At 40.7% G+C, this 14,309-nt stretch overlaps 1 protein-coding gene across 4 annotated transcripts in view; it reads right to left on the bottom strand.

Moving 5' to 3' along the window:
- Positions 1 to 1,696: 1,696 nt before the first annotated feature.
- The window catches only part of LOC143036849 (UBX domain-containing protein 6-like), a 30,117-nt gene continuing 17,504 nt past the window's right edge, over positions 1,697 to 14,309 (bottom strand). For all 4 annotated transcript variants that reach the window (XM_076204696.1, XM_076204698.1, XM_076204697.1 and 1 more), the window contains 6 exons: positions 12,235 to 12,362; positions 11,169 to 11,372; positions 9,296 to 9,495; positions 3,148 to 3,246; positions 2,898 to 3,036; positions 1,697 to 2,432 (listed from right to left, as the gene is read on the bottom strand). In XM_076204696.1, the coding sequence (XP_076060811.1) occupies positions 2,280 to 2,432; positions 2,898 to 3,036; positions 3,148 to 3,246; positions 9,296 to 9,495; positions 11,169 to 11,372; positions 12,235 to 12,362 (923 nt within the window). In that variant the 3' untranslated portion in view covers positions 1,697 to 2,279. The remainder of the gene's footprint in view (positions 2,433 to 2,897; positions 3,037 to 3,147; positions 3,247 to 9,295; positions 9,496 to 11,168; positions 11,373 to 12,234; positions 12,363 to 14,309) is intronic.

Raw genomic sequence — 14,309 nt, 5'->3', positions numbered from 1 at the left:
TCCCATCAATTTCACTCCATCCAGCTGTGTATTTACTTAATTGTAGTAAACAAGCAAAGGGGCAACACTTGTGGGGTCCTATCTGTGTGCCAGTGTGTAACTTATGGTTTCAATGTTTTAATGGATTAATGAATTGTGAGAGATGATTGCCCAGGAAATAAGACTGTACACTGTCCATCCAGGAAATCTAGTTTTAAATTAATTTATATCTCTATGGTTACGAGTTTAGGTTACATCATCTGGGGTCTTTCATTTCATGAGTCGATGCATCTGTCCTGAAAAGTTTTTTTGACAAACTTTTAGGTATGTGGTCTTTTTCAATTTGTTCCCAACTGTCTGGGGAGAAGTCATCTTTCAAAAATCACCATCTCGTTCCCCCCTTTCGTTGCCTGAGGATTTATCTTTGTTGGAAAATAAAAGTCACTTATTTTCATGGGCAACACTGACTAAACATACGGTCCGTTTCCACTGCTTCCTCATTCTTGGCATTACCCATAGGCACCACTTTGAGGTGATGCAATAGCAGTTTGTTTTCCTTCCATTTTTTAATCTTACCCGAGATCTCTCCTCCCTCTATGGTAGGAGATTGGATGGAGAAGGCTATAAGACTTTTAAATGAAATTCATGGCAGGTAAGGAAAAACTATTCCCCGGCCAATGATGGGTAACTGCTAGTGGTAGTCATCAGCGGTGGTGCCAGGAATTTTTAGTTGGGGAGGCTAATAGTACATACATACATATACCAAGGCTTTTTCCCCTTCCAAGGGAGGTAGCCATAAAGGGAAAGGCATAAAAACACTCCCACCCATTTCATCCCTAAATACACTCCACACCCCTCCCACCCTTCCTCTCATCTGAGCACCTCCTGGATGACGGGTCAACCCAGCACCCCGCCCACCGCTAATAGTAATATGATAATACACATATATTATCCTCATTTCAGAAGGGAAGGGGGTTAATGGTAGGGCTAGCACTGATGGCTGACAAATCTTTAGCCCTGGCAATTAAAAATTCCACTTAATAAAATGATTTCAATGAGTGTTTTAAATTTTCAATTTGCTCATTTCAGTTGGGGGGGCTAATGGGGGGGCTGGCCCCCCACTGGCGCCGCCACTGGTAGTCATACAAGATGTACACCAAAGAGAACCATTCCCCTTCTACAGTGAGACCTCTCATCAACGGACGTTAATTAGCTGTGTTTGCGGTGTTTTTGCTGTGTTTTCGAGTGGTTTTTGTGTGGCATAGTGATTGTGCACACTAAACAACTGCACCAAAAACACCGCAAACACAGCTAGTTAACGTCCGTTAATGAGAGGTCTCACTGTATTTCCAAAACCCATCAATAATCCCTCACCTTCACTTGGAGGCAGTCCCAAGGGACTGGCACTTTGAAGACTGGAACCAAAATAGTTAATTTCAATTGTATTTCCTCTCCATCTTACCCAAGGACAGCTAACAACTGGTCCCCTCGTACTACCACCACCACTTGGTGACAAAGAAACAATTCCACACTAATGCAACACAGACAAGAGTCTAAAGTTGCTTTCGAGAGAGATCTATGTAGGGGCCCAAGGATTGTCACTGTGTGACTATCTCCTTTTAGTGGAACCTGAAGCAGCAATTATTACTACTGAGCACACAAAAAGAAACAAACTTCCTACTTAGGAATTGTCATGTGTAAAATAAGATGATTGTCATAAAAATCAAAGTTTATTGATCAGCAGATAAATGACTGGTTTTCATAAAACAAGCGAGAACTCGAGTACCTGATATACATGGAATCAAATGAACCCTCCTTTCCTGCCTTACACACATTATTTTGGACAGTAATGTCCACTATGAAAATGGATGTGATGTTTATATTGACAGAAAAACTGAATGCACAAAAGCTCCATTACAAAAATGCACAAGCCAACAACAAAATTTGGGAAAATATTTCGTTAAATCAAAATAAAGGATGAAATACAACACATTAGCTATGGATCATGTAATCTAGCTTTTTAAGCTCTTATAGACAAACAAAAAAACCATACAAGAATATATAGTTATGCATTTTTATACAAGGTGGTGCTAAATCAAATACACCTTTTAGCTGAATAAACTTTTAATATCCGTAGTAGTTCATTACGATTAAATACCTTGTTAGAATAAATACATTATCTGGAATATTTGAGAATTAACACCAAAACGTTGCCATTTCTGCCCTTTTCTGTGTCCAAACTCCTATTGCTTCTTCCATGCAATATGCCCTTTTCGTTCCAATTATATATATGAAGACTTCTATGAATCATGCCTTAAAAGCATCATAGTTTCTTGTTTGAGGAAGACGTTGTCCTCTAAAGATGGATCTTGAATGGACGGGTCCCAAGAAAAGTTGAGCAGCACTGCAGGTACCAATCGTAATTCCACCAAAGATTGCTCCTCCTCATCAATCTGTTGACATTCAGTGATTGGAAGGTTTAATCTTCTGGATTAATCTAAATGAAAATATATTACTGCCAATGAATGCAGAGAAAGATAGAAGTAAATCAATTGTCTTAATAATCAATTCTAAATCCATCAAAGCTGATATAAATTTCAAATTTACAACTGCATGAGGAGCCAGCTTAAATGAAAAGTGGCGACTGTGTCTCCATACCACCTCGTGCGAAAATGGTGGAGAAATCTCTTTACGCAGTGTCAATTTTTAGTCCATTCACAACCTCCACTTACCCCCTCCCTTCTCTGGTCAATAGATATTCCCCTTTTACACAAGGCCTCCCCTCCACCCCATCCATCCATCTCAGGCTTCCTTTTAAGTTGACTCCGTCCACCTCTGCCTTCCACACTATTTTTGTTAGTCTTTCCTCATTCTTTCCATATGCTCAAGCTATCCTAGAATAAACAAAAATACCTTACCTTTCCTCCACCACTGAGATTTAAAATAAAAGGCCGCCAATCTTGAACCAGGTTCTCTCTTATGAAAAGCAGCACATTTCCAAACTTTTCATACACATAAAAGGTTCCCTGAAGAATCAACCCATCAGGAAAGCGGATCCTACAAATGAAAATAAACATTTTAATTTAAACCTCTTAATCTTGCACTACAATATAAAACTAACATTTGAACATGACATATCCACAACAAACACCATTTTAAAATATTCACCTGATCAGGGCAAATCTATACTTTCTCATTTCCCGAAGCTCTTCCCGTTCCCTCATTGCTTTAGTCCTCAACATCATATTGCGCTCAACTGCATCAGTCCTACGAGCAAAAATTATACAACCATCATTACTTAGTTCTAATACTTTGAGATACATGCCCAAGTCGTAACATAATACATGCATACATACCAGTCTTTTCTCCCTAACATGGAGAAGCCAAATGCAGTACGACATGGAGCCTCCAAAGCAGGGCATGGCAGCCAAAACTGGTTTACATTCACTGTTTCATTATATCGTGACTCCCTTCACACTCTTCCACAAATATTTACTTAAAACTTTCCACTTCCTCCAACCTCTCACCCTCAAAATATCTCTATCACTTTTATGACAACACCTCTATGGTGTGATTTTATCCCTAAAGACAAAAGTGCAGACAAAATACAATCCTTCAAATTCACATCCAACCCATCTCCATTACTCCTTGTACATCTCGTCACCTTACCCTCTTTTCTCACACATACATACATACATACATATACCAAGGCTTTTTCCCCCTTACAAGGGAGGTAGCCAAAAGGGGAAAGGCATAAAATCATTTCCACCCATTCCATCCCTGAATACACTCCACACCCCTCCACACTCCCTCTTATTCTCACACACCCTTTCAAATTTCACCAACTCTGAATCAGTCAAGATCAGTCATTTACAAACCCAATAGTTTTGTTTTAGACCCACTATAAAGTAGAATCTATATACACATGTAGCTATGTCAGGAAGACGAACATTATGAAATGCAGACACCTGCAAGGATCAAAAGAAGGCAGGCCCTGCTCCACCTTCACCATCAAATCACCCACTTTCCCCATTCCTTACCCCAAGATATGCTCTATTATTCATGTAAAATGGAAGGATGAAGTGAAGGCAGTTGTTAAGATGATGAAAGCAGGTAAGGCACCTGGTCTGGATGGATGCCATGCAAAATGTCTAAAAAAAGGAGGTACAGTGATGGTGGACTGGCTGGTGAGGTTATTTAATGTTTGCTGGAGAGAAGGTAGAGTGCCGGAGGACTGGAGGAGTGCCTGTATAGTTCCATTTTACAAGGGAAAAGGGGACAAGTGTGAATGTAGTAGTTTCAGAGGGATTAGCTTGTTAAGCGTAGTTGGGAAGGCTTATGGGAGGATCTTGATTGAGAGGATTAGGAGAGGAACAGGGAGTAATTGGTGAGGAAGAGTGTGGATTTAGGATGGGTAGAGGTTGTGTAGATCAGATCTTTGTGGTAAGACAAATATGCGAGAAAGCTATAGGAAAGGGGAAGGATATTTTTTGGGCTTTTATGGATCTGGAAAAGGCTTATGACAGTGTAGACAGAAAGGCACTGTGGGAGGTTTTGTGGATATACTGGATAGGAGGAAAGCTTCTAGGAGCTGTCAAGAGTTTTTATGAGGGTAGTAGAGCTTGTGTCAGGATTAGAAATGGAGAGAGTGAGTGGTTCAAGTTAAAGGTGGGACTTCGTCAAGGATGCGTTATGTCGCCCTGGCTGTTCAACTTATACATGGATGGGGTAGTGCGAGAGGTAAATGCAAGGGTAGTGGGTCAGGGATTGGAGATGGTTAAAGAAAATGGAGAAAAGTGGGAGGTGAGCCAGCTGTTGTTTGCGGACGACACTGCGCTTGTGGCAGGATTGGAGGAGGGATTGAGGAAGTTGGTGACAGAGTTTGGGAGAGTGTGTGATAGAAGAAAGCTGAAGATAAATGTCTGTAAAAGTAAGGTGATGAGATGTACAAGGGGTGAAAGTGGTAGTAGAATGGAAGTGAGCATTAAGGGAGAGCGACTGGAGGAAGTGGATAGTTTTAGATACTTGGGTGCAAATGTGGCAGGAAAAGGTGGAGTGAAGGTGGAGTGAAGGTGGAGGTAGAATGTAGATTGAGAGAAGCGAGTAAATGCCTTGGTGGATTGAAGAGTGTAATGAGGAATAGACATTTGGGAATGGATGCTAAGAGGAGACTGTATGAAGGAGTGATTGTGCCAACAGCACTGTATGGGGCAGAAACATTACAAAGGATTACAAAGGTGGAGCATGCCGACAGGAGACCTTTTGATCCATATCTAGGTCGGATGCGAAAAAAAATCATATTAATAATGAAATAATAAATAAAAACTATGATAATGTAAATAACAAATAAAATACATAAATAAATGCATAGGTATAGTTAGATAATAAACAAACAGGTAAATAGTAAATAATAAATTGACATATAACTAATAATAAATAAAAATCAGACAGACAAATGATAACAAAACAAAAACAAATAATATAAGATAAATTATAATCATTACAGCATCTTACTTAGGTATTTATCTAAATGATTCTTAAAGCTTCGAACTGAACTACATTGCACTACCTGTGCAGGAAGTTTATTCCATTCATTAACTACACGGTTGGCAAAGTTGTTTCTACCTACTTCCAAATTGAATCTATTTCCGGAGAGTTTAAGACCATTGTTTCTTGATTCGATGTAAAAATTTGGTCACTTTTGATGTCAATTCCCTTTAGAATTTTAAAGACCTGTATCAAGTCACCTCCGAGTCAACGCTTTTTTTAGGGAAAACAGATTTATATGTTTTAGTCGATTTTCGTATGATTTATTTTTTATATTTGGAATCAGTTTTGTGGCTCGCCGTTGTACTCTTTCCAATCTGTCAATGTCTTTAATGAGATTCGGTGACCATACCGAAACAGCATATTCCAAATGTGGACGAACTAACGATTTATATAGCTTGTTAACGAGTGATGGACTTTTGAAATCAAAAGATCGCACAATCAGTCCTAGAATCTTATTTGCTTTCTCAGAGGCTGAAATACACTGCTTGGATGATTTGAGGTCGTTACTGATGATTACGCCGAGATCTTTTTCACTATCCACTTTTGTTAACGAATTTCCAAATAACTTGTAATCGTACTTACTGTTATTTTTACCTATGTGCATTACCTTGCATTTACTTGTGTTAAATTTCATTAGCCACTTTTCAGACCATTGCTGTAATTTATCTAAATCTTCTTGAATATCTAATTGGTTTGAGTGATCATTTGCCACTCCGCACAGTTTTGTATCATCAGCAAATTTGGAAACCGTAGATTTTAGTCCATGGTCTATATCATTTATATATACTATGAATAGAAGTGGCCCAAGAACGGAACCCTGAGGAACTCCACTTGCAACACTTTTCCATCCAGAAGTTTTTCCATTTAAAACAACTCTCTGTTTTCGATCATTCAACCAATTACTAGTCCAACCTAATAGGCTACCACTTATTCCATGCAAAGCTAATTTAGTAAGTAGTCTTTCGTGTGGGACGGTATCAAAAGCTTTTGCAAAGTCTAGATATATTAAATCTATATTGTTTCTTTTGTCATAATTCGAGATAACTGTGTTGTAGAATTCGAGTAAGTTAGTCACGCAAGAACGTTTCCGTCTGAAACCATGCTGGCTATCATTTATCAAACAGTTACTTTCTAAATGATGTTCGATAGCATCTCTGATGATAGTTTCCATTATTTTTCCTACGATTGAAGTCAAACTTATAGGCCTACAGTTATTTGGTTTCTTTTTGTCACCTTTTTTGAATATGGGAGTAACGTTAGCAAGCTTCCATTCTCTTGGGACATCTCCGGATATGATGGATTTCTTGAAAATAATTTCTAATGGAACAACAATCTCATTTTTCATTTCCTTTAAGATTCTTGGATGCCAACTGTCAGGCCCTGGTGTTTTATTAACTTTGAGTTTGTCTATACACCTTTTAATTTTTTCTTTTGTTATATTTACCGTACCGAGTAAGTTTACCCTAGACTTTTCACAGGTTTCAGTTTGGAATTCACCTTGAGGTGTTTCGTTTACAAATACCGAGCTAAAATAATTGTTTAAGATATTACACATTCCTTCATTTGAATATTCAAGTTGACCGTCAGCAGATAATAGTGGACTAATGTGATTCCTAACAACCTTTTTATCTCTAATATAACTATAGAATTCTTTGGGATTCTCTTTGGATTTCTCAGCGATGTTCATTTCGTATTGTTGTTTTCTTTTTCTTATTGTCTTTTTTAAATTTCTCTGTATTGATACATAACTTTCATAGTCATTAGATGCACCCGAGCACTTATATTTCTTATAAGCCTGTCTCTTTTTAGCAATACTTTTTTCAGTTTCTTTGTCGAGCCACTTTGGGCGAGCCTGATTTGGGGGACGTCTGTCCTTAAAAGGAATGTAAGTTTGGAACATAAGAGAGGAAGAGAGAAGGAGTTTGAATGTGTTTGAGATGAGGTGTCTGATAAGTATGATGGGGATTACTAGGCTAGATAGAGTGAGAAATGAGGAGGTGAGGAGAAGAACGGGGGTGGAAAGGGAGTTGTTGTTGTTGTTGTCATTCCCTAGACTGTCTGTCCGAGCAGTCCCGTGGAAAGGGAGTTGGGAGATAGGGTTGATGAAAGAGTATTTGGATGGTTTGGACACATGGAAAGAATGAGTGAAGAAAGACTAGTAAAAGAGGTATGGAAGGCAGATGTGGAGGAAGTGAACATGAGGGGACGTCCTGGGATGAGGTGGATGGATGGGGTGAAGGGGGCTTTGGGGAAGAGGGGAATGTCTGTTGAGGAAGGACAGAAGACAGGGGTGAATGGAAAATGGTTGTATATGGATGATGTTGTGATGCACGAGGTGAAATGGGCGGGGGGATGGGGGCTGAGGTAGTATGTGTGAGCAAAATTTGACGCAGCCTGAAGGGATTTCTCCCCGTCTTCTCCCTTTATGCATGGGAGGACGGAGAGGGGGGGGGGGGTCGCTGATTTAATGAAGCGGCCTTGTTGTGGATGCGCTGTGTCTTGCGACACTGCTTCTGACCCATCATCCAGGAGGTGCTAAGATAAGAGGGTGGGTGGAGGGGTGTGGAGTGTATTCAGGGATGGAATGGGTGGGAATGATTTTATGCCTTTTCCTTTTTGGCTACCTCCCTTGTAAGGGGGAAAAAGCCTTGGTATATGTATGTATGTATGTATGGGTGCAAATGTGGCAGGAAAAGGTGGAGTGAAGGTGGGAGGTAGAATGTAGATTGAGAGAAGCGAGTAAATGCCTTGGTGGATTAAAAAGTGTAATGAGGAATAGACATTTGGGAATGGATGCTAAGAGGAGACTGTATGAAGGAGTGATTGTGCCAACAGCACTGTATGGGGCTGAAACATGGAACATAAGAGAGGAAGAGAGAAGGAGTTTGAATGTGTTTGAGATGAGGTGTCTGAGAAGTATGATGGGGGTTACTAGGCTAGATAGATTGAGAAATGAGGAGGTGAGGAAAAGAACAGGGGTGGAAAGGGAGTTGGGAGATAGGGTTGATGAAAGAGTATTTGGATGGTTTGGACACATGGAAAGAATGAGTGAAGAAAGACTAGTAAAAGAGGTATGGAAGGCAGATGTGGAGGGAGTGAACATGAGGGGACGTCCTAGGATGAGGTGGATGGATGGGGTGAAGGGGAATTTGGGGAAGAGGGGAATGTCTGTTGAGGAAGGACGGGAGAGGACAGAAGACAGGGGTGAATGGAGAATGGTTGTATATGGATGTTGTGATTGCATGAGGTGGAATGGGCAGGGGGATGGGGGGTGAGGTAGTATGTGTGAGCAAAATCTGACGCAGCCTGAAGGGATTTCTGCCCGTCTTCTCCTTTTATGCAATGGGGGGACAGAGAGGGGGGGGGGTTGCCAATTTAATTAAGTGGCCTTGCTGTGTATGTGCTGTGTCTTGCGACACTGCTTCTGACCCAGGGCAGTGGACAAGGTGCAGGGATGACCAGTCATCCAGGAGGTGCTAAGATAAGAGGGAGGGTGGAGGGGTGTGGAGTGTATTCAGGGATGGAATGGGTGGGAATGATTTTATGCCTTTTCCTTTTTGGCTACCTCCCTTGTAAGGGGGAAAAAGTCTTGGTATATGTATGTATGTAGTCTTGTCAGGTCATCCCCCCCCCAAGGAAATCACTAAGAGTCATAAAAAAATATTGCACAAACAAGTATATAAACCAAACTATATCATTAAATAAATTCCATTGTCTTTCTCCAACCTGAACCTGGTCAGTCGTACACCCATCCAAGGTACCTCACCTCAGTTGCTGCTCCTTCTTCAGCTCCTCGACTGTCAAGTTGAAGAATTCTGGGGGAAGGTCTGTGTACTTGGCTGCCTCTGCTGGGAGCAGCACCTGGGTACTTCTGTCCAACTGTGGTTTTATAGGCTCTGCACTGACAAGGGCATCCCTAAGTTGCTCAAGGGCATTTAGTTGTTCTTCACTAGCATCAGAGAATACCTGGGAAGACAGATATACAATATCAGACTAACTAATGAGTAAAAGCTTCAATGGCTGCAACAGCACTGTAGGAGAGAGGCCAAACGCAGAGTATGGGATCCAATATATTTGATGTTTCAGCCAGCAGGGCTTCTTCAGTTTCTGAAGAAGCCCTGCTGGGCAAAACGTCAAATATATTGGATCCCATTCTCTGTGTTTAGCCTATCTCCTACATCAGACTAACTATATACCAACATGTTTCTTTCCCCTTATAAGGGAGATAGCCAGTCAAAGCATGCATTCATCCCCATCCATGCCACTCCCATACATCACCCATTTCCCTTTTATCTTAGCTTCTGCAGTGTAATTCCCAACAATCATGTAAATAAAGACACCTACGCACTATGTGAAATAAAGCAACGAGAATAATAACTGGAGGGACCAAAACTATCCCAATAAAACATCTGTATGCAAAAGCCAATATTAGGTACAGAAGATCACATGGTCATTCTAGGTAAAATCATACTCATCCATTACATCAAAGCACACCCAACTTACCACAACAGAATACCACACCAACAACACACTACTCAAACATCTACAACCTTCCATTTGCACCACAACACATCCACTCAAAAATACAGTGACAGATCACTAAAGAAGGACCAACTGCTCTACTCTCTATTCTATCAAATTCCTGCAGACATTAGCCTCCCCTCACAAAAATCCCTCCCAAGAGAAGCAATAATCACAAATATGTGATTACATTCACGATGTCTGTGTTCAGGCCACCATAGTACCACCACAATTAGCCTATCCAAAGAATCTAATTCCCCTAGATGCAATCATCACACATTGAATACTAAACACTTCATCCTACACTGCCCCATATCACCTCTCCAGATAGCAGCACAATATATTTTCTGTGACACATAGTCCAGACTGGACAATTGTGCCGGTTAACTGGAGGACTTGCATCTCCTACAAGTGACCTGGGGCAATGGAATGATAAATTACTTTCCCTTACTCTATAATTCACCAATTCTCCATTCACTTCGCCATGTGATCCTAAATACTTAAAGCTCTCCACTTCCTCTAGCCTTTCATCCTCCAACCGGCTGCCACCAACACACTTTGTACATCTCGTTACCTGGCTTGCCATTTCTCTCCACTCCTACTCTATTTATACTCCAAGGGTTTTTTCCTCTAATAAGGGAGGTAACCAAGTCAATAGGCACATACCCACTCCCACCTATTCCATTCTCATCCACCACCCTTTTTTCCCTCTCATCTTAGCCCCTCATGGATGAAAGGTCATCCCTGTCTCCCGCCCACTGCCCTGGGTCAGAACCAATGCAGCAAGATACAGCACAGCTCCACTAATGTAGAAACTTTTGGCAGCTTTCACCAAACTTCCTGCTATTCCATACATCAATAACATGGGAATGGGTGGGAATGATTTTATGCCTTTTCCTTTTTGGCTATCTCCCTAGTAAGGGGGAAAAAGCCTTGGTATATGAAAATGACATGAATGAAAATGAAATCAATAACATATTCCATAACACCTCTCTGTCAACCTTGTCATATGCCTTCTCTTAATCCATGATAGCCCAAATCATAAAATTTCATATCACCATACATTAATTTCTATAAAAAGTAAAGAACGATTCCACAAATCTGACATGCATACTTACCCAAAAACTTTCTGTCGTGTCATTAAAGGGAAGCTCATTGATGGTAAACCCTGCTGCTTGAAGGAATTGTTGGGTTCCCTCAATGGGTGCTACTCTCTCTTGAAAGGCCTTGTTGCTTAATCTTATCTTCTGGAATTTCTCCTCAGTAGGATTGGAGACTATATTTTCTATGTACTTACATAAAGTTTCTACACATACTTTAACCTGAAATACACAATTGCGTGTCAAATATACAACTTATTGGGAAAATGGTAAAATATTTCAGAGATTTGCTGAATGTGCAGGTTTAGAGAGTGTTTGAGGCAGTGGGATGTACTAGGATAATGGTGACTGATGGGAGAAGAAAACTACAGGGTAATAGGAAAAGATAAGATACAAGTAGCATTGAAACTGCTGAAAGTGGGTAAGGTGCCTGGGTTGGATGGATGCCATGTGGAATGTCTGACAAGGGCAGATAATGTTCCAGTAGACTGGCTAGTAAGGTTGTTAACTGTATATCTGAGGGAGGAGAATGTGCCAGGAAACTGAAGGAGCTTGTATAGTTCCACTTTACAAAGGATAATGAGACCAATACAAGTAGCATTTTTAGAGGGACAAATGTTCTCATTCTATCTTCATAACATCCACCATACTACTTAAAGAGTTACTTTTCAAATATTTAAATTCCTCTTCAGTTTTCATTAAATTCCAGGTCACTGCTCCATACAATGCTGTAGGATTAATCACCCCTTCACATAGAATTCTCTTAGTGTCCCCAGATCTCTCACGAATTTTAATTTTCACGACATTTACTAGTTTCCCCTCACTTTATAGTTTATTTCCATTTCATATTCCTCCATTCCAGGCTACATGTGGCTTCAAACACTCAACTCTTCACTTCCTTCAGCCTCTCTCCTTGCTTTCCAGAAATTCCTCTAGCATCCAATGACATCTTTACCCTATCCATTCATCTTTCTTTGTCTTCCTCTTAATTTTCACCCAAGTACCTTATCCAGATAATACATTACATAGCTTAAACACATCCCCAATTCTAAAAGTAACATGGTAGGAGAAAAGAAAATAATACCTTCTCCTTGTTTTTATTGCATGTATGTATCATTAGGCATGCTGATATTCCTAGGTCTTCGTCCATTTGATTGTATAGGAATTCTTGAATTCTCATCTTAGTTTCTTCATATGTACCTAGTTCTGGACCTGTTTGGATGGCAAAGAGACACATTGTATACTGCAGAATAAGTGTGAAATAGGTATAGATAAACAACTAGAAATATACCAAATAATTTTTGTACGAATCTCTTTACAGCCCAATTCTCCAACTCTCCTCCTCATTTACCATTATTTATCCTTATAACCTCCACCATTTTTCTAAGACTTCTCAAAAACATTTAGTATCCTACTTTCTGTCTCCCTTAAAATCAAAGTTTCTAATACATGCAGTATCATAGGAACCATCATCCCTTTGTAGTCTTCTTTTTGCATTCTTTCCCAGATACCCGTTTCTCATGATACTTAATCCCCCCCCAGCCATTTAGTTAAACATCCACACCTAGATCACCAGATTCTTCAAGAAAGATCATTGAACTCTATACTCCAACAACCCCTAGGAAAATCCATGTTCAGGACAAAGAGTGGGCCTAACAACAAAACTAAACTGCTTCTGATGCAACTCCCCCACAAAGAAGACAGATCACCTCCCTAAACTAGGATATTTTTTTTCTCCTGAGTGATAACATAAGAACATAAGAATGAAGGCGACTGCAAGAGACCATAAGGCCTACACTAGGCCTTATGGTCTTATGATATAATGATATACTGTATCTGCCCATCTGATGGCCAGAGCCAGCTGTCTAGGGGCTGTGGATCTCTTGACAGAGACCAGGGTTTCTCAACCTTTTACCCTTGCATAACCTTTAAAATAAATTGCACGTCTCAAGGAACCCCTGCACATACCTTTATTCTATTTTCATTGTAATAATAGGTTAGATAGGATGATGTTTATATGTCCTGCATCTCGTACACTGCCCTGGGTCAGAGGCAGTGTCACAAGACACAGTACATCCACAGCAAGGCCGCTTCATTAAATTGGCAACCCTCCCTCTCCATCCCCTCATGCAGAAAAGGAGAAGATGGGGGGAAATCCCTTCGGGCTACATCAAATTTTTCTCACACATACTACCTCACTTCCCCATCCCCCCCCACCCATTCAACCTCATGCATCACAACATCATCCATATACAACCATTCTCTATTCACCTGTCTTCTGTCCTCTCCCGTCCTTCCTCAACAGACATTCCCCTCTTCCCTAAAGCCCCTTTCACCCCATCCATCCACCTCATCCTAGGTCCTCTCATGTTCACTTCCTCCACATCTGCCTTCTATACCTCTTTTACTGGTCTTTCTTCACTCATTCTTTCCATGTGTCCAAACCATCCCAAAACTCTTTCATTCACTATCTCCCAACCCCCTTACCACCCCTGTTCTCTTCCTCACCTCCTCATTTCTCATTCTATCTAGCCTAGTAACCCCCATCATACGTCTCGGACACTTCATCTAAAACACATTCAAACTCCTCTCTTATGTTCCATGTTTCTGCCCCATACAGTGCTGTTGGCACAATCATTTCTTCATACAATCTCCTCTTAGCATCCATCCCCAAATATCTATTCCTCATTACACTTTTTAATCCACCAAGGCATTTACTCGCTTCTCTCAATCTACATTCTACCTCCACTCCACCCTTTCCTGACACATTCGCACCCAAGTATCTAAAACTATCCACTTCCTCCAGTCACTCTGCCTTAATGCTCACTTCCAGTCTGCTGCCACTTTCACCCCTTGTACACCTCATCACCTTACATTTACCTTCAACTTTCTTCTTTTACACACTCTCCCAAACTCTGTCACCAACTTCCTCAATCCCTCCTCTGATCCTGCTACAAACGCAATGTCGGCTTCAAACAACAGCCCACTTTTCTCCATTTTCTTTAACCATCTCTAATCCCTGACCCACCACACTTGCATTTACCTCTTGCACCACCCCACCCATGTCTAAGTTGAACAGCCAGGGTGACATCACACATCCCTGATGAAGTCCTACCTTTACCTCGAACCACTCACTCTCTCTATTTCTAATCCTGACAC

The sequence above is a fragment of the Oratosquilla oratoria genome, chromosome 21 (assembly GCF_046742065.1).
Source record: "Oratosquilla oratoria isolate Oo_2021 chromosome 21, ASM4674206v1, whole genome shotgun sequence".
NCBI classification, from domain to species: Eukaryota; Metazoa; Arthropoda; class Malacostraca; order Stomatopoda; family Squillidae; genus Oratosquilla; species Oratosquilla oratoria.
Note: the sequence above shows the minus strand (reverse complement) of the source record. Positions and strands in the feature narration are given on the sequence as shown.